At 39.1% G+C, this 19472-nt stretch overlaps 1 protein-coding gene across 10 annotated transcripts in view; it reads left to right on the plus strand.

The window, feature by feature from the left end:
• The window catches only part of cep170aa (centrosomal protein 170Aa), a 181532-nt gene that overhangs the window by 130618 nt on the left and 31442 nt on the right, over nt 1–19472 (plus strand). For 3 of the 10 annotated variants that reach the window (XM_072264845.1, XM_072264846.1, XM_072264849.1), the window contains 6 exons: nt 1418–1526; nt 4168–6069; nt 6453–6714; nt 12244–12433; nt 14947–15111; nt 16737–16825. In XM_072264845.1, coding sequence (XP_072120946.1) covers nt 1418–1526; nt 4168–6069; nt 6453–6714; nt 12244–12433; nt 14947–15111; nt 16737–16825 — 2717 coding nt within the window. Of the gene's footprint in view, nt 1–1417; nt 1527–4167; nt 6070–6452; nt 6715–12243; nt 12434–14946; nt 15112–16736; nt 16826–19472 lie in introns of those variants that run through there. The other 7 variants (XM_072264848.1, XM_072264854.1, XM_072264850.1 and 4 more) reach the window with 5 other exon arrangements.

Below are 19472 nucleotides of genomic sequence, written 5' to 3' on the forward strand. Positions count from 1 at the left end.
AAACATCAGGATATCTGGTTAGTGACAAAATTAGATGATTGAATCACTGCTATACCAGGAAACAGACTGCACCATTTTACTCATTTTTGAATGTACCTTTTCGAATTGCTCTTCTTGAGTGAAATTGGTATCTAGTCATGGACTGTTCATTTGGCATATTTGATCATTATGTATGCTGTATGTTATTATACTCCAGTACTTAAATGTTGTCTCTGCAGGTGATCTAGTCTAAGGCAGGCTTAGCCAAACTTGTCCTTAGAAGGTTATTTGCAAGTCAAAGTAGAATACCATGGAATGCAGAGGCATCATTGGGGCAGCATGAATAACATTGCAGTTAGTGTAATGCATTACAACCCTAGCAGCCCAGGTTCTATTCCAGCCACCGTCTGTAAGGAGCTTGTATGTTCTCTCCATGATCACGTAAGTTTCCTCCCACATTCCAAGGGCATACTGGTTAGTAGGTTAATTGGTCAGATGGGTGTATTTGGGCAGCATGGTCTTGTTGGGTCAGAAGGGCCTGTATTTCTAAATAAAAGTGAATAAAATTGTTGCAGACACTTTTATGCACATACCCAGCCAGCACACTATGTCTGCTGGGTACATGGTGAAGCTAAGCTGCAGACAACACTATTTTGACATAATTTGCACAAAATCTTAATGTCTATATGAGGCCTAGAAGGACAATGAAAACTTCTTAACTGGAGAGTTAATTCCAGTCTTGCCAGTAGTTTGAGGACTTCAGTCTACCCAAGTTGCTACTAGAGTAATCGTGTCCACCTTCCTGTGTTAGATATTGCCTTCAGTTTTCTGACAACACTGGCTGGCTTCATCTTCCTCTCACTGCCATTGTTCATGGCCTTTCTCCGTTCTTTATCTCCCTCCATCTTTCCAACTTGCCCTTTTCCAAGGAACTTTTTCTGTACATGAAATAATTTTTGATGCATTTTCTCAGTGATCTTCACAATGGAAGGAAGTGGCAATTCTCCCCTGGGGAAAAGCAATGCATGCTTTGTGTTAAATAACAAAAAAAAAAGGTGGTCATTAAACCTGTGGAGTTCCATGTCCTGTTGAAGTTCATGCAATTAGAGAATGAGAAGTAAATAAAATAATTTCAGAATTGTTTGAAGCTGAGTACTGACAGTCAATTAACTTCTTCCTTTGGTGATAATAAAGGATTTTTTCCTTTCTGTGGTGGAGTGAGGAAAGTCAAGTACCATTAGTAACCAAAGCTTTAAAAGTCCAAAATTTCATTAAGTTTTGTACTAATTATTAAAGCATGATTATTACAAAAAATTAAATTTTAATCGATTGTTAAATGAATTTATTTTGGATTCAAACTTTGCTGATAATATTTGCAGAAGTTCAATTGTTGCTCACTTGCAAAATAATCACAGTTGACGTTTGTCTATTTTTCCAGATTCATCCTGAAGGCTCCTTTGTACCGACTTCTCCCAAGTGGGTGTCACAGTGGGCAAATTTAGCTGCCAATGATGTGGCAGCACCTACTTCCGTTGGTCAAGATCAAGGTAGTTCTCCTTAATTTTCTTTCAAAGTTTGCTTGTTTATTAATCTAAAAGTTAAGTACATTAAGTTTAGTGAAGTTAGTTACAGGTAAATAGCTTTTTCATATTCTTAATTTCCAGGTAATCATTCATCATAATTAGAAAAACGTAATTAGAAGAGGAGAAGAATTAGTTTTTTTTATATATTGTTGCACAGGGTATCTAAATGTTTTATATATAAGCAAGAGTTGTCCTCTTGAGTCTTCTCCCTGATCACTGAGATCTTAAGTGATTTAGTCTTGGCCTTGCATGATGTTTTTGCGTTCTCCATATAATTCTCTAATGCCTTGTAAAATAAATGTTCTATCTCTGCCTTGAATATACATGTTGATTGGATTCTATCCTGGTGAGCTATGGAGGTACAGATTCACAACCTTCCAAGAGAAAAAATTCTCTATCACCTCCATCTGAAACAGGGTAAACTCTTACTCTGAAATTATGCCTCCACTAGTTCTAAATACCCTGACTAGGGGGAACAACCCCTGACATGCACCCCCTCAATGTCAGATGCTTAAATAAGATCACAAGTCAATCTTCTCTATGGGCCCAACCTGCTCAGCTTAACTTTATTCAGCAGTCAACAGTGTCACAGTCAGCATAAGTACATCTTCCTTAATTGTAGATAATTCTTAAAGAATGTTATCACCACCATCTTATAAAGATGCATCAAAATTTCTCTTATATTCATAACTCTGACAATAAAGGTCAACAATCCATCAGCCTACTGAATTGATGAAAGTTTTACTGGGAGAGCACTTTGAGAATAGTGATCATAACTCCTTAAGTTTTCAAATAGTTATGGATCAGTATAGTGCTGGATTTGCGTAGGGGTGGGAGTGCTAAGGTGGGCAAAAGCTAATTACTGCAATGTTTGGCAAGAGTAGATTAGGAGCAGGCGTTATTGGATAAGTCACATCTGACATGTGAGTCTTTTAAAGACCAGCTGACCAGAATTCAGGACCAGCATACTCCATTAACAGAAAAAATGAGGATGGCAAGGTTCAGAAACTTTGGATGATGAGAGATGTTGTAAATTTTGTTGATTTGATAAAGAAAAAAGCATGTATAAAGTTTATGATGATGAAATTCGGTGAAGCTCTCAAGGAATGTAAAAATAATCAGGAAAACCAACAGAGGCCTTGATATATCCTTGGCAAATAGGATTAAGGAGAATCCCAGGCATTTTGTACATAGACTTAAAACAGGAGTGTTGACTATTATCAATTGATCTAGGTTATGCAATTCACTCCACAACTTTTAATCAAAGCTTGCACTTCATTGTCTCTGCAAAAACACCAACATAGTTATGTTGACCCTGGGGCAACAACTTAAAACACTAATTCTGCTGCTTCCTCTGCGCTAATACTCACTCAGACCACTTCTCCAATTTATGACATTAAAATTGAGGATTTTCCATTAGCCATATGATTGATCCTTCTCCCAGCCCCTGGCATGGGAGGCCTTCCTTGTGATAGTTAGTCTTCAGAGTTTGAACTGCTTTGTATTTAAAGCCTCTGACTGGAATACATTCCGTATCAGTTCAAATGTTGTGTTTTAATCTTATTGGTCCTGGCCTATCTGGCTAACTCGTGTCATTTTCCCCTTGGCTCTGGTCCAACCAGCACCATTTTATTGCCCTTTCACAAGTGACAACTTGTAATTGGTCTGCTGCGTTCACCAGCATTTTTTGTGTGTGTTGCTTGTAAATATTGTCCCTTTGTCTGAATCAGAGCAGACTGGCCAGTTGCTATCCTATCCTACCAAAGAACACTCCACAAATAACTTTTTGGAAAGGATATCTAGTTCAGCAGATTATCAGGTACATCACTGTGTCCACTTTAAATCACAGCTATTCCTGAACAAAACCAGTTCACAAGACTGCTCACAAAATAGACGTCACAGAGCAGCTTCACAAAATGGCACCTCCATTCTTTCAACCATATGGAAAGAACGAGGACAATTGGTTTCTCCACTTCCACTGTCCTTGACTCATTCGACTTTGATGTTTCCTCCCATATTTTAATTCCTTCATGGCCAACAAGAGATAGCTAGGGACTATTCAAGGACAAAAAAGAAAATTTGTGCCTCGGAGCCAGAAAATGTGGGTGAGATACCATTTGAATAAAACAAAGCAGCTTAATTGTTATGCTGTATTTTGTGGTATTATTAGTAGAAATAATTTGACCAAAGTGCATATATGTAATATCATGTAGAAATATGCAAAGCAAGGTAAGAAAAGGCTAAGGAGAAAATTGACATTCACAATATAGATATCCATCATCACCAGTGCAGTGAGTTTTACTGTACGAGTGATTGAAAGAGCCAGCATCTTCTTGCCAATTAATCTTTCCACTTGCTTATGTACCTTAATTTAGTAACCTTTTTGGTGTTTACTGCACTATTTTTAAATTTTAGGTGTCATTCCTGCTAATTAAGTACCAAAATGTATTTTGTTATTTTAATGGGGGTTTTCCAGCACATGCATATCATGATATCGTCCCAAAATAAACTTGTGTTGCCCTCTGATACCTGGAAGGGAACGTGAATTGAAGCTGTTGTTTGACACTTCCTAACAATTCAAGGTAACATTGTTTATTGGCCATAGATGCAGATATCAGTGAATCCGGTATTTCAGCGAAGAGCGTGTTGACAACATCAGAAACAGCTTCAGCCTGTATGGCGGAGAGAAAGAGGAGAACACTCCCACAGCTTCCAATGGAGGACAAAATGCTGGAAGGCCAAAGGTCAAAAGATCCCCTCACTTTAAGTCTAGCCAAACCCAGACGGGAAATAGATGAAAAACAAGACACTGAGCTCCCTGAGAAAGAAACTACAACTCCACCTCACCAAAAAGACAAACCAAAGGATTACACCAATACAAATTGGCCTGCCGACAGCTCTGGTGTTAAAATTAGCAGTGCTGGGGATACTCACGGTGGAAATGCAAATGGCAAGGAAACTGCGGTGTTTCATTCTGGTAGCTCCACACAGTCTATTAAAGCAAAAACAGATGCTGTCAGGGCGTTATCAGCAGCAAGACAATCTTCACCCAAAACTCAACAACAGGGTTACAAAGAAAACTTGCACCATCGGAGTTCTTCTAAAACAATGACTGCTGGTAAGCCTTTGCAAACTGATAAAAGCAAAGAAACATCACCAAGACAAGTGACATCCCAAAAACCTCACGTGCGGGAATCCAAACAAGCTGTCGCCACAAGTGCTTCAGACAAAACAGAAGTTCAGAGTGACGGAAAACAGAAGAAGTTAGAAGAGCCTGTCAGAGGGCATAGTTCTAAAGGTGCAGATGCAGAGAAAAAGGATTCTCCCAGACCTTTGGTCAGACAGGGAAGTTTCACTATAGAGAAGCCAAGCGGTAATGTGCCGTTAGAACTCATACCTCGAATTAGCAAGCAGTCTGGTTCGTCTGGTGATGCACATAAAAGCATACGCAGTCAAGAAAGGAGTAATTCTATTGGGGCAGACTCTACCAGTGGCACTACTGCATTGTTGAAGGATACTGAGGCAGTGATGGCTTTCCTTGAGGCAAAGCTAAAGGATGAGAACAAGCTGGATGGTGAAGCAGAGACTCTGAGCTACCACAGGGATGATTCCATTTCCCCTGAGTCGGATGTTGACACTGCAAGTACTATCAGCTTAGTTAGCGGAGATGCAGAAAAGAAATCTCTTCAAAAACGCAGAACTCTGAGTAATCTTCATAAGGAAAAAAGCTTCACAAAAACTCCTAAGGATCAGTCTAGGGCTGTTGCAACCAATGCTAGAGAAAAACTTGTTGACAGAAAAACCAAAAGTCGTGCTTCAGACCCCAATATTAGAACAGAGCCACGCAGATCAGTACAGCCCACTGGAAGAGCAAGACAGGCCTCTTTTGACTTGACTGATGATGACCAAACCTCAAGCTTACCTCAGTCTACAATCTCTGATTTTCTTTCTTCAGATCAGGAGACTTATTCCAGTCGGTCACAAGGGCGGACATCATTCACATCCACTGATGAGCTGCTGCATTCGAAACTGGAGGGCAATAAATTATCCAAGACAAAAACTACAGCAGTCGGCTCAGCCGGCAAATCAACCACGCTACCCAAGCCGCGGCCAACCAGGGCATCTATTTTACGCAGGGCACGCCTCGGAGATGTATCGGATAATGAACTAGCTGATGCAGACAAAGTTTCAGTGGTGTCTGAGGTATCGACAACCAGTTCAACTACATCAAAGCCGCCCACAGGCAGAAAAGCGCCCTCTAGATTAGATCTCCTCGCACAACCACGCCGCAGCCGACTAGGTTCAATATCAGCTCGCAGTGACTCTGAAGCAACAATAACTCGGAGTAGCGTTGGTCGAAGTGGTGACTCCTCCACTCGGGGCAACTTGCGTGGCACCTCACTGGCAGATAGCAAAGTGCCGCCCAGACTTCGTGCTAATAGCATTTCAAGAATGCCTGATTCTTCAAGAGGCAAAGTGTCTGCAATGGGTCCAGGGTCCCCATCAGGTAAACCATTAAACTATTGTATGTATGTTTTGTTTATTAGATGCAGGAAGAAGCAATTGATATATGACATTATATTAAAGAAGATTAGCTGTCCATTTATTTGTTATTTAAAATTAATATCTTTAAATAGACAAGTTTTTTTAAACGTAGAAGTTTTATTTTGTGTTCAATGTGCATTTTTTCTCCATAACATGTAATACAAGTGCATATGTTGTATGTTATGACATCCAAGTAAATAGAGGGTTAGCTTCTTAGGATATCTTGTAATTTTAAAGCTTGCTGATTTTAAACTGGATAGAAAAATACTTATCAGTAATCTTTGAATTGTTATTTCCTTCTACACACTGGTATACCCATTGCGTCCTTGTTGTTTATATGTTTAGTCTTGTTGCAAGGTCCAAGATGGAGGCGCTTTCCTACAGATTATGCTTCAACCTCGGAAGATGAATTTGGGTCAAATCGTAGTTCACCCAAGCATAGCCGTTTACGAACCAGCACTGCACTGAGGAGTGCTAAACTGCAAAGTAGTAATGTAACCCAATCAACTAACATGCTCCTGAAAAATAAGATGAAGGAACAGGATGACTACATAAGGGACTGGACAGCTCACAGTGAGGAAATTGCCAGGTATCTTTCAATATCAAAGTAGGTGTTCTATGTTCTAATTTTGTTAATAACCATTGATGTAAACATAAATTGGAATCTTCTAATCTGGACTGCAAATTTTTGGTCAGTTTTATTTTTTGAATGATTAATTAATCATGACCAATTCTTTGATTTTTTTTAAATTCCACATTTTTTTTTTAATCAGTGGGAGCAGTTATATATGGAGTTCATTGGACAATCTCATCCTTCTGCCTTAGTTAATTAGCTCTTTGATACATGTTGGCTAGAGTGAGCTAATGAGTTGTGAAAGCTGTTGCAGTAGACCATGACTTTGATCTGACATTTCTATTAAGATTAAATCTTGGCCAGTGCTACCCTTTTCCTGATGCAAGTTAAAGCATGTCCACAACCACAAGATCAGATAACCGTGTACAGGTCACTGATTACATTTCAAGACTTCTTGTTGGCCTTAGAAGTTTCCCACCGAACCAAATGGAGGCTAAAATAATCCGTTGCAAATTTGTAACATGATGAGATCTGTGACCTATTGTTAAATTTTCAAAATTATGTATTATATAAATCGGAAGTCCATTTTATAGAAGATCCTAATTTAATTTTTGCAAATATTAAGAAAATTTTGGCAATAAAATATTGTTTCAAATATAGTTACTTATGTAGTATGTTCTATACTATATAGTAAGTTGCTTAAAACAACAAGAAAATATATTTCTAGTGCAATGTAGGTATATTTATCCTTTTGGCTGCCAGAATTTTCCATCAAAATGTCAGACTATTGCAATTATGGTGGTTGAGTTGGACAATGTTGCCTGATGAATGGTTAACTTGTTCCAATGAAATCTATTTAACAATTTAAAGATAAATCTGAATCCATCTATTTTAACATTAGTCACAGTGTTTTTACAGGCTGTATGAACATAGTAAAGCACCATATAAAAGGAAAACCCTGCAATGCTTGGAATCTGGAATAAAGTGAAAATGCTGGAAATACTCAGGTTAGGCAGCAGCTGGGGGAAGAACACAGGTCATACATCAGTTGAATTATGAGAAAATATTCACTCAAAACTATAGATCTGTTTCTTGAACAATGTAGCACTTCCACTTTTTGAAAGCTATGTTTTAAAAAATTACGTATGTGCTTTTAAGATTCTCAGTTTGAAATTAAAACGAGGAAAACAAGTGCAACAATTATAGATTATTAAATCATAAGTTATTTTATTATTGTACATTGTGATTTACCTGTCAACATGTTTAACATAGCTTTCAGAATGTTCTAACTGCTTATAATTTTTTTCTATCTCTGATATGGTATGGTAAGTGATTATGTCAGGTTTTTTAATATGAATATCACCCACTAGTAATCTGGTTTAGATTTTTTTTTCCTTCTCGTATTGATCCACTTTAGGCCAGTTAATTATACTGCACTTCTATTTGATGCCATGAACTTTGAGTAGTTTGCTAGAGAGGGTTACGATGTTGGGGAGGACCAGGTTATGAGGATGGGTTGAACATTGGTGGCATCTGTTATTAATGGCTAAGTATGTAACGGATGTAGCTCAGGAATTGATGGATCCAGAGCCACAATTTAGCTATTCTGGGCAGGGATGAATTATTTCTTTACCCATTAGTGAATTGGATCAGTTTTTACAAATAGTTCCATGATGTGGCAGGGATTTGATTAATTTTCCTTTCCTACATCAAGGAAGGTGGATGACATGCACTACTATACTCAGATAGGATCTTGTCCCTTGAAACTAAAGCACATCTCAGTTCTCCAGTTCTGACCTCTTTCTGCATTCAGTGCCAGGGTCATTACTCAGCTAAACTAGATCATGGAGGAATTTTATTTTATTCAAGTGATATAAATTGAGCAATTTATGTCATTTAATGTTACTGTATATAAGACCATAAGATGTAGGAGCAGAATTAAGCTATCTAGCCCATCAAGTCTGCTCTGCCATTCAATAATGGCAGATCCTTTTCTTTTAGTCTCCTCCTCAACCCCAGTTCCCAGCCTTCTCCCTGTAACCTTTGATGCCACGTCCAATCAAGAGCCTATCAATCTCTGCCTTAAATACACCCAACGATATTCCCAGTAGCTACTGAGCACTAGTATAGAGGAATTTTGGTAATGCACTTGATCTTCTGCTCCATCCTGAAAATGGCTCTTCCAAGTGAAAATGATCAAGCTGGAGCAGGAATGATAAGATTTGAGCAAAGATAGAAGCAAGAAACCAAAATCTTTATCAATCTCTACTGCACTTACAGTGGTATTCTCTGTGGTGGATGATTCCTTAATCACAGCCTTCTCTTCCAAATGGCTGGGCTTTTCTACACTTACCCGAGTAATCAGTCAGGATTTGTTGATAGTGTTTCTCTGCTTCCTACTGTTTGAAAATTTTGCACTGTATCTCTGTGATATCCCTGCTATATTTAAATAACTAATGTAAAAGATGTGTTTCTGTGGTGCACATATTAACTTTAGGTTAGAATGGCAAAGCTAAATTTCATGGAGTACCAGGTGAGTATGGATAGAATTTGTCTTCAACTGCTCTGAGGGTATTAAATTTTTTCCCGTACTTTCAACCATCTACTTGAAGCATTATTCCAGATGTTAAGCCATCCAGTCACTACATCTTCCCCCACCTTCTGTGGGATTTCCTGAGCCCCTGAAAATGTGTGACAACTCTGTCGTCCTCTTTGAGGATGAATGTGAGAATTTGAGTGCTTGTTCCAGTGCTGGTTTGCAGTAGCTGCAGTGAAAGTTCCCAATCTTTTCAAATTATTCCTAGCCATATTTGTGGACAGTTATCACCAACCCCTTAAGAACCATTTAGATCTCTGCCATAACATAAAGATGAAATTTCTCAATTAAAACATTAAATGCTGAAAGCAAACAGCAGGCCCCATAGCATCTTTGGAAAGGGAACCAGACAAAATTTTAAGTCAAAACTACTTTGTCAGAGTTGGTAAGGAGAGAAAACAAGTTATTTTTAAGTTGCAGTGTGGGGTGGGGTTGAGTGGTAGGTACAGATAGAATAAAGGAAATTTCACTAACAATGAGGTCAGAGTTGCCGTTGTGATAAGCTGGTATTGATGCTGTCCTGCTGTTCAGTTAACGAAGGAAGTTAGAGATGGAGAAAACAAAAAAAACAAACCTAAACATGTAAAAGCAATGAAATGCAGAGATATGGGCGCTGTCCAGCAGATCGGGCAGCGTTAATTGGAGAGATGAAAATTAGGTTAAAATGACAGATGGGTAACCTGCAGCAGATCTGACCTATATAGAAAAAGATTCAAGATTCAAGATTCAAAAAACTTTATTGTCATTCTAACCATTCATCAGCTCTGCAGGGCAGAATGAGACAGCAGTTCTCAGGAGCAGTGCAATCATAACATAACAAACGCAACACTAAATAATAAACATAACAATAAATAGTAAAACACAACAGCCGCATGTCAGTTAAATCAGTTATATGTGTCCAGTGCAAGTTAAAAGTGTCCAAAGCAGAGTCAGGTGGAGCAGCTATTTAGCAGTCTGACTGCCTGTGGGAGGAAGCTGTTTAGTAGCCTTGTGGTTTTAGTTTTGATGCTCCTGTAACGTTTGCCTGATGGCAGAAGAACAAACAGTTCATGGAGACGGTGTGAGGGGTCTTTAATGATGTACTGTGTCTTCTGGAGGCATCTACTCTGAAAGAGGTCTTGGACAGAAGGTAGGGAGACCCCAATAACCTTCTCTGCTCCCCTATCCACCTTCTGCAAGGCTTTTTTGTCGACAGCACTGCAGCTGGAGTACCAGGTTGTGATGCAAAAGGTCAGCACACTCTCAACCACGCTTCTGTAGAATGTAGTTAAGATGTTAGTGGGAAGCTTCCTCAGAAAGTGCAATCTCTGCTGGATCCGTTTCACAATCCCAGTGGTGTTCCTGGACCAGGTGAGATTGTCCGAGATCTGCACTCCAAGGAACTTGATGTTTTCCACTCTCTCCACTGTGGAGCCGCTGATGCTGAGGGGTGTGTGCTCAGGCTGAGACCGTCTGAAATTGACGATCATCTCCTTGGTTTTGGTGACATTAAGCATCAAGTTGTTATAACTGCACCAGCTCTCTAGGTGTTTGACCTCCTCCCTGTACATTGTTTCATCATTTTTGCCGATGAGCCCCACCACTGTGGTATTGTCTGCAAATTTAATGATCAGGTTCTCCTTGAATCTGGCTGCACAGTCATGTGTTAGCAGTGTAAACAGCAATGGGCTAAGCACACAGCCTTGTGGGGTCCAGTGCTCAGTGTGATGGAGTCAGAGATGTTCCTGCCAACACGGACTGACTGTGGTCAAATATAGGATCTGGAAGATTGGAGTGTACAACCTTCCAGACGAGAAATAAGATGCTATTCATTGGGCTTCTGATGGGCCTTGACATGACATTGCACAAAGATTGGAGTGGTGATTGGTAACTCCACACTGTACAGTGGACTGCATCATGGTCACCTTTTACAACAAGCTAGAGTGGAAGAAGTGCAAAGTGAATCATTGCTTTATCCAGCAGGGCTTTATGAGCCTCAAATCATGGGAGTAGTAGAGGTAAAAGGGCAGATGTTTCATCTCCTGTGGTTGCTTGAGAAGGAATGATTGGTAGAACAGGAGGAGGGGAACAGGGAGAATGATCCTTAAATGCTGATGTGGTTATGGTGGGGTGGGGGGAGGGTGGAAATAGTAGATGTATAATGGAATCTCATATAAGGGTCCAAAAATTGAAAAGAATGTTATATTGAATGCAGGATAATCAGAAGAAGAAGGGTTCACAATAAAGAAAGGGGGAACAGAATCACATGAAGGTGAGAGCAAGCTGGAAATTGACAGGGAAAGTAATGAAACTTGTTGTGGTTCTTTATGAATACAGCACGCTGCTCCAATTCAGTCATCAGTATACTGGTAAAGATGAGTGGGGCAGAAAGGATTGAAAACAGGCGTAGTCTACATATCCAACAAAAAAAACAGGTGTAGCTTGGGCCCACATTAGCTGTATCATTGTTCTGCAGGAGGTGAGTGAAATTGCCTTCCATTATTGTGTGCCAATATGAAAAATGGCTGTTTGAGTGCTGAGTTCTACACAGAAGTTGTTTCACTTAAAATGTGTGCACCTCAGGTCAAACTGGCATGGGTTCAAGTTTTTCACTATGACTAAGTTTGTCTTTTAACTTGCTGGGATAAGTTACTAATTGTAAATGGAAGATAAATTTCTTTCAAATTATGAAATGACGTGCCTTCAGTACACGATCACTTCTAATAGAATAACAAAATGTCATGTGAATAACAAGAAATAGGGCTGTAGTTGTACTTTGTCTGGAGGAGAGGTTTCTCTTGTAGTTCAATTTGCAATATACATTTTTATTTTGAGAGGAAGGGAGGTGACCAAGGTCATTCTGTAGTCAATTGTGAAGCACTTAAAGTTTGAGCTGCTTTATTATTTGAGGAAACTTCTGTTCATTGCTGTTGAATTATAATGGGTAATACTTCAGGATTTGCCCTGCATTTCTTTTTCACGATCAGGATCAGTCAAGATCTGGCCAAGGATCTAGCCATCCTTGCACGTGAAATCCATGACGTGGCAGGTGAGATTGATTCTGTGAGTTCGTCGGGCACAGCCCCGAGTACCACAGTAAGCACTGCTGCCACCACCCCTGGTTCAACCATTGACACACGGGAAGAGGTAGGAGACCTTCATGGAGGAATGCCTAAGGTTCTTGCTTTTTTATTTCTTTTTTGTTCTAGCATTCCATCCTGTATACTATAAACACATTTCATTTTAATTGACTTTTCTGACTATTTGGTTCATTTATATAAAAATGTGCAATAACATTATTTGCTTGAGTAATAGATGTTTGACATTAAAATTTTCAAACTAAATTGCAATAGTTGCTCAAGTGAGAAGTTGGAAAATTGATAGCAAAATTTGAAGTGTTTATCGTATTTTGCATTAACATTTGAACATTATATCCATCTGTTTTGTCTTTTCCATCATTAACTAGCATAGCTACTCATCTTGCCATTCGTAAGTATTTTAACTCCTAATAGGATGCCATCATTTTGGCAAAATCTTGACGTTGCTTGTGTAGTATTTATTATTTAAATTGGGTCTATAATTTTCCTAAATCATTTTTAGATTGAAAATTTCTCAAAATACCATAATTTATTATAGATATCCATTCAGCAGTGGGAGTATTCCTTGCTTTATGATGGAATTGTAAATAGTATATTTATTTATATGTAAAAATTTGTGAATGCTTTAAATTTTAATCTCCATGCTGCTCAATTTCCTTTCTGATGGCAAATATTTGGAGTATTATTCTTTGACTCAATTTATTTGTGGTGCTGAATGAGAGGCTTTTTGTTTATGTGGAAGAATGCAAAAACTATTATTAGTCTTTGTATTCTCTTACATTCAGACAAAAACAGTACAAATTCATAGGCCAAAATTTGAGGGTTTTTTTGTCTGAAATATTAATTTGAAATCATGCTCTTCAGCTGTGTTTCTCTGAATACAATTCCAGAAACAAATGCAGGGGCACGTGTCCTGGTAATTTCATACTCATTTATCATTTGGTTTATGCTGCAGCTTTAGAGCTGAGACTTAATTCCCCAAAAGTGTTACAGTTGACTCTTGATTATCTTGGTTGCTAGAAAGAGATATGACCATAGACAATACTGACCAAGCAACAGTCATCCTTCGTAACTCTCTGCGATTACCAGGTGATCATCTTCACCTCTTAACCTCTGCATCAAAGAAATCTTCTGCAAATCCACGTGAACCATGCACCTGGGCAGTTGAACACCTTCCAACTCTATCTTGAAGACCTGCCCTCCCTCCAGAATCTTAATGAGACTTTTAACACTGCACATGAACTGGAGCAGGAGCTGCTGGATATCCAGTTTTACACGGTGCCACTTTGTCAGACTATTTTGAGTAACCTCAGCAGCTTTCAGGAACACTTGTAATACTGCCACAGCTTTGAAAAGAGCATGTCCAGGATCAGCAGTGCTGCCTCCTGTTCGCACTGGGTGGCGGCCTAAAGTTAACTTGTCAGTGCAATGAGGAATTTTAACCTACGTTAAGTTTGAGACGCAGAATGAGTTCCAGAGCTAGTTCACTTTGACAGAGCCTCCAACTCACTACTCTTACTCCTGAAATCAGAACTGATTTCAAGAGTAAGAGCTCACCATATCTGGGAGGGTCATCACTGAAGTACAGGAATTCCTGCTGCCCTCAGGGACGTAAAACTCAACTGGGTTAAACGTAGAATAACAGTGTCTTGTTTTCTGTCCCACTCTCAATCTGCAAACTAGTAGTTCAGCCATTGAATAATCAGTCAACTGCAAACCTTTTTCTGTAGATGTTGTGATCATGTCATGGTGTTACATTCACCAGCTACTGCTTAATAGTATGATTATAAACAGGACGTGGTGACATTGGGGAAAAAGTTAAATGTATGACAAAAATTGCATTACTCTCAAATTTTAGGCCTTTGACTATTTCCCATAGATGGTTAAAAAATTGAGAGAATTTCTTTTAAATTTGGTCCATTTAAAGCAACTTTTCCCCCAGATTATCTATCATAAAGCATCACAATTTACTGCACATGACCATTTATAATATGTAAATGCTTGGTATATTTTGCATTTCACTCACTGAAAATAGTGAAACCTGTGCTAAACAGTTATTGGGTCAGCTGGCAAGGTAAAATATCGTTCTATAAGTTAGTATAACTGCACTTACTCCATGAGTCAATGATGGAATTATTCCCATTTCAACTTATTTTATAATTTGAAGATAATTTTTATATCTTTGGTTAAAAAGTGAAATGTTAATATAACCACAAAATAACCTTAAATGAATAATCAGTACAGGTTTGGCTGTTGAGGATAATTGAAAAGTTTGAAGGACAAGAAAATTGATCCTAATGTTTTCTTAATATTAGCCAAAATTTGTACTTCGGTTGTTTAACAAGAAAACTTTGATTTCTGACATAGTGTTGGGAGTAGGGGAAGAGATGATTGCAGATATGGAATCTTTCAGACTTTTCTACTGCAAAATATCAACCCAGTATAAATTTACATTGCCTTTAAATTGTAAGAATCAGTTTTGGATGCTTAAGTACCCTAAATTCTATTAGCTGGTGTAATCCAGACACATATACCATTATTACCTAGGAGATGCAGTAACCCTTTTCATTTTCTTTTTTAAATCTTGATCAGTTGGTTGATCGTGTTTTTGATGAAAGTTTGAACTTCAGAAAAATCCCTCCTGTGCCCAGTATAAGAGCAGCAGCTGGGAATGGTCGACTGAGTGAAACCAGATCTCGGATTTTAGAAGCTGCAGAGCAGGTTGCTACGAAGAGGAAGACCTGGAATAGAGATGAAGTAAGAATTCTAACAATATGATACTGGGGAAAATAATTCTTGATTAATAGCTGTAACCTTGATTAATAGCTGCAGAAGTAGATGCAACACCGCCTTGAATATCTTGTGCCATTCAGATCAGGGCTGAACTTTATAGCAACTTCAACTTCATTCACCTGCCTTTTCTTAATGTCCTGGCTGAATGAGTTTGTTAATATCAGTTTTGAAAATTTCATACATCCATTGATTTTTGGTCAGTGGATGGGCTTCTGATTTTCATTGCTTTAAAGCAGGAGTTCCCAACTTGGGGTCCACTGATCCCTTGGTTAATGGTAGGTGTCTCTGGCATAAAAAAGGTTTGGAACCCCTGCCCTAAAGGGAAAATGTGCTTCCTGGACCCTTTTTAAAAAGGAACTGAAATTATTGCTGGACCTGTATTCTACTTCTCAAGGACTGCCTGCTTTTGTTTTGTTACGTCACATATACAATACTTCTTCCCATTTTCCAATCTAAAGGTCACTGAAACCCTTAACTGCTTTGTTAACTCAACTGCTCGCTGGCATCTGTGTTCTTGTTAAGGCTCATTGCATTCAGATTCTCCAACAATTTTGCTATAAATTCTTGTCCCAGAATTTAATGACTTGCATCCCTTCTCTTTGACCACATCTAGACCAGAATCCCCCAGATTATTTCTTTGAACTGAATTCTTCCCACATACCACCCACAATGGAACAACATTTGCTCTGCTCCAGTCCTCTAGCACTTCTCCCATGGCCGAGGATGTTTTAAATATCTCTGCCAAGGCCCTTGAAATTTCTGCACTAGCTTCCCACACAGTCTAAGGGGATTCCTGGTCAGGCCCTGAAGATTTATCCACCTGAATTTGTTTCGAGACAGTAAGCACCTCCTCTCTTCTATAATCCCAATACAGTCAATGATCTCAATATTCTTTTGCCTCAGTTTTATAGATCCTGTGTCTGCCTCCCAAGTAAATTCAGATGCAAAATATTTATTTAAGATCTCACTCATTTCTTTCAGCTCCATGCTTAGATGACCACGCTGATGTGAAGAGGGCCAATGTTTCCTCCCAATAGAAGTCAAATTTAGTTATTGTACTGGAACTTGGGAACTTAATAATCACCACACAAATTACTGAATCACTACTGTCCTTCAAAGGCTGAAATCTGCCTATGTTACTACAGATCCACAGCAATGTATTTGGCTTTAAATGCTCTTCAAAATCGTCTAACAAGCCATTGATTTATTGTCACCAACTGTGTAAGGGGCAGTTAGGGAAGTACATAAATGCTGGCTTTGCTATCGAAGCCAACATACTTACAAATTAATAAATAAAGAAGACGCTGAATTTTATTTTTGTGCTCAAAATATTTTGGCAAATTGCAAGTTGGTGTTTTGTGGATAAATATTAGCAATTTTATTCACCAGTGGCGGAGATCTGATCAGTTGTAGTTTTGGTAATACCATAATGTATTTTGATGGAAGTCTCCTGACTTTCTGTTGCACCTTTTAGATCACTGGCAGAGCTCTAATGAGATTATTCAAACAAACATTATTGCTTAGTAAAATGTAATGCAGGAAGCAAATCTAGTATCTGTTGTTCCTTAGTAATGTTTTTTATATTTTAGATTGTTCTAGACAGTTTGATGCTGACCTCTGTATCCCAGCTGTCACAAAAAATACGGCATGCGATGGAGAAAACCGCTCTGAAGATCAGGTAATAAAGGAGCTTTGTGTATTTCTTTATGTGTATGTAGTGGAAGAAACAATTCAATACTGTACAGTGAAAAAATGGTTTTATTTCCTTAACAGACTTTTATGGCTTGGCTCAGGTATGAATTGGCCAGATTGAATTGTGATACATGTTGACAAATCGCTCAAAGGTTCATTTTATTGTCACAGTATGCATGTAAAATACAACTCTGATATTCGTCTTCTCCAGATAGCCATGAAATACAGAAAGACCATGGGTGTTCTTGAAAGAAAAGTCATCAACTCCCCCCTCCACCAGCACGAAAAAGAAAAAGAAAACTTGCAAAACCCAAAACCCCCACCCTTTTCCTCACAGAAAAAAACCAGCAACAAGAGCATCATATCCCCGACCCCGGCCCCGTAGAAGAAAAGGAGCGACAATAACATCAAATCCCTGACCCCCTCACTTGCCGAAAAGAACAGCAACAATAACATCAAAACCCCCCCAATCCCCATCTCACACAGAGAAAACTAATAGATCACCCACCTGCCAATCGACCACAAGAAAGAAAACACCAAAAAACTGAAGGATACCAATATAAAGTATGGTCCAATAATCACATAGATTTCAGAATTTTGAAAACATCTACCCGTCAGCATTCAAGGAGAGCATCTGCACGAATTCAGTCCTTCCGTGAAGAGCAACCACCACATTGGGTCCGAATTCCACTGACCGGGCTGCTGACCATTGTCGCTCCGGTGGCCTCCGCTGGGAGCAATTGATGTCATCCTCCACATTAGCCTTAATGCTTCAATCTTCCTCAATGCTTTGAAATTGAGTCAGTCACGTTCGTGATCCTGGTCTTTTCCACAAGTCAGCTCGTGTTCTCAGTCCTTTTCTGGTCCCCGTCTCTGCTCTCCACGAGGCCACTCTGGGGACACAGCAGAGTGCTAGATCATTCGCTTGAATTCCAAACTGCATGTCACAGGCTCCAAGTTTCCATATCACAAATGAGACAAAAAGAACAAACAGAAGTCATAGAAAAAAATGAAATAATTGAAGAGATTGGCTATCTGAAAGATGTCACCCAAGGAATCTGCAATAGAAAAATGCTTGCTGTACAACCAATGCAAAGTGAATGTTAAAACGGTCCTGGGGACTTCAGTCTCTTGAGCTACAACTTAACTTCTGGGTCAAGTTCCTAGTCCACTGTGGGAGCAGTAACACTGCAAGGACTCTGTAGCTTTTGACAACTTCAAAGGTTGTTAACTCCAAAGGCACAGAATAGTTAAAATAGGGTATGAGCAATGAAGTGATTAAGAGCCTATGCAAGATACCATTGTAAAGTGTGTGAATTGTTATGCCAAAACCTTTAATTTCCAGATGACTCAAAGTTCAACGTTAATTTATTATCAAAGTACATATATGTCACCATACACAACCCTGAGATTCATTTTCTTGTGGGCATTCACAGTGAATAAACAGAAATAAATAGAATCCATGAAAGATTCCACGTAACAAGGTGGACGAACAACAAATGTGCAAAAGAGAACAAATTGTGCAAGTATAGTCCTGTGCAAAAGTCTCAGGCACATAATACAGTATATAGCCTGGATGCCCAAGACTTTTGCACAGTTCTGTGTTTGTCAACATGGATCAGGCACAAGTTTGTGAATGTGACCAAATGCAAAGGATGTTGGGAATGATGAGGGTGGAGGGGTGTGGGACAGGTGGAAAAGGAGGAGTGCCAGGGGCTGGGGGTGGTGCGGTGCTCACACACCCAACCCTGAGACACCATACAAGGTCATTTGATTCCAAGTTCGTTTATTGATCATTACAGAATGTCTCTCTGGTGCTTCCTGCTCCCTCCCCTTTTCCCAACCATGATTCCCCTTTCCCTGCCCCCTTCCCACTCTCAGTCCACAGTAGAGACCCATATCAGAATCGGGCTTATCGCTCACATATGTCATGAAATTTGTTTTATTTTCCTGTGCCAACAGTATAGTGCAATACAAAAAATACTACAGTACTGTGCAAAAAGAAAACTAAATTTAAAAAAAAAGAATAAATAAATAAGCAATAAATATCGCGATAACAAGATGAAGAGTCCTTGAAAATGAGTCCGTAACTTTGGGGAACAGTTCAGTGATGGGTTGAGTGAAGTTATCCCCTCTGCTTCAAGAGCCTGATGACTGAGAAGTAATAACTGTTTCTTGATGCTCCTTTACCTCCCTCCTGATGGCAGCAGCGAGAAGAGAGCATGTCCTGGAGGGTGGTGGTCCTTGATGATCCTGTGACAGCGCTCTTTGTGAAATGTGCTCAATGGTCGGGAGGACTGGCAGAGATTGTAGTTCATTACAGTGGCGACACTGAGTGCTTTCATGATAATTATGTATGTTGTAAAGTTATTAGAGGAGATCTGCAGGGAGTGAAATACATTGTAGTCTGATCATAGTTGTAAGATTCATGTATGTTTGGGAATGGAAAATACAAGAAGGATCCCTAGGCAATTCAATTCAAGGGATGTCAGGAATCCTCACCATCCAGAAGCATCGAAGAGGACATCAAACCCTGGCCATAGCATTAATGAGGTAGTAACCTCATGAAATAACTCCTTAAGCTTGTCTTGAAATTCCATTCAGAAAATAGGAAGTTTACACACTGAGGCAAA

The sequence above is a fragment of the Mobula birostris genome, chromosome 8 (assembly GCF_030028105.1).
Source record: "Mobula birostris isolate sMobBir1 chromosome 8, sMobBir1.hap1, whole genome shotgun sequence".
Classification (NCBI taxonomy): Eukaryota; Metazoa; Chordata; class Chondrichthyes; order Myliobatiformes; family Myliobatidae; genus Mobula; species Mobula birostris.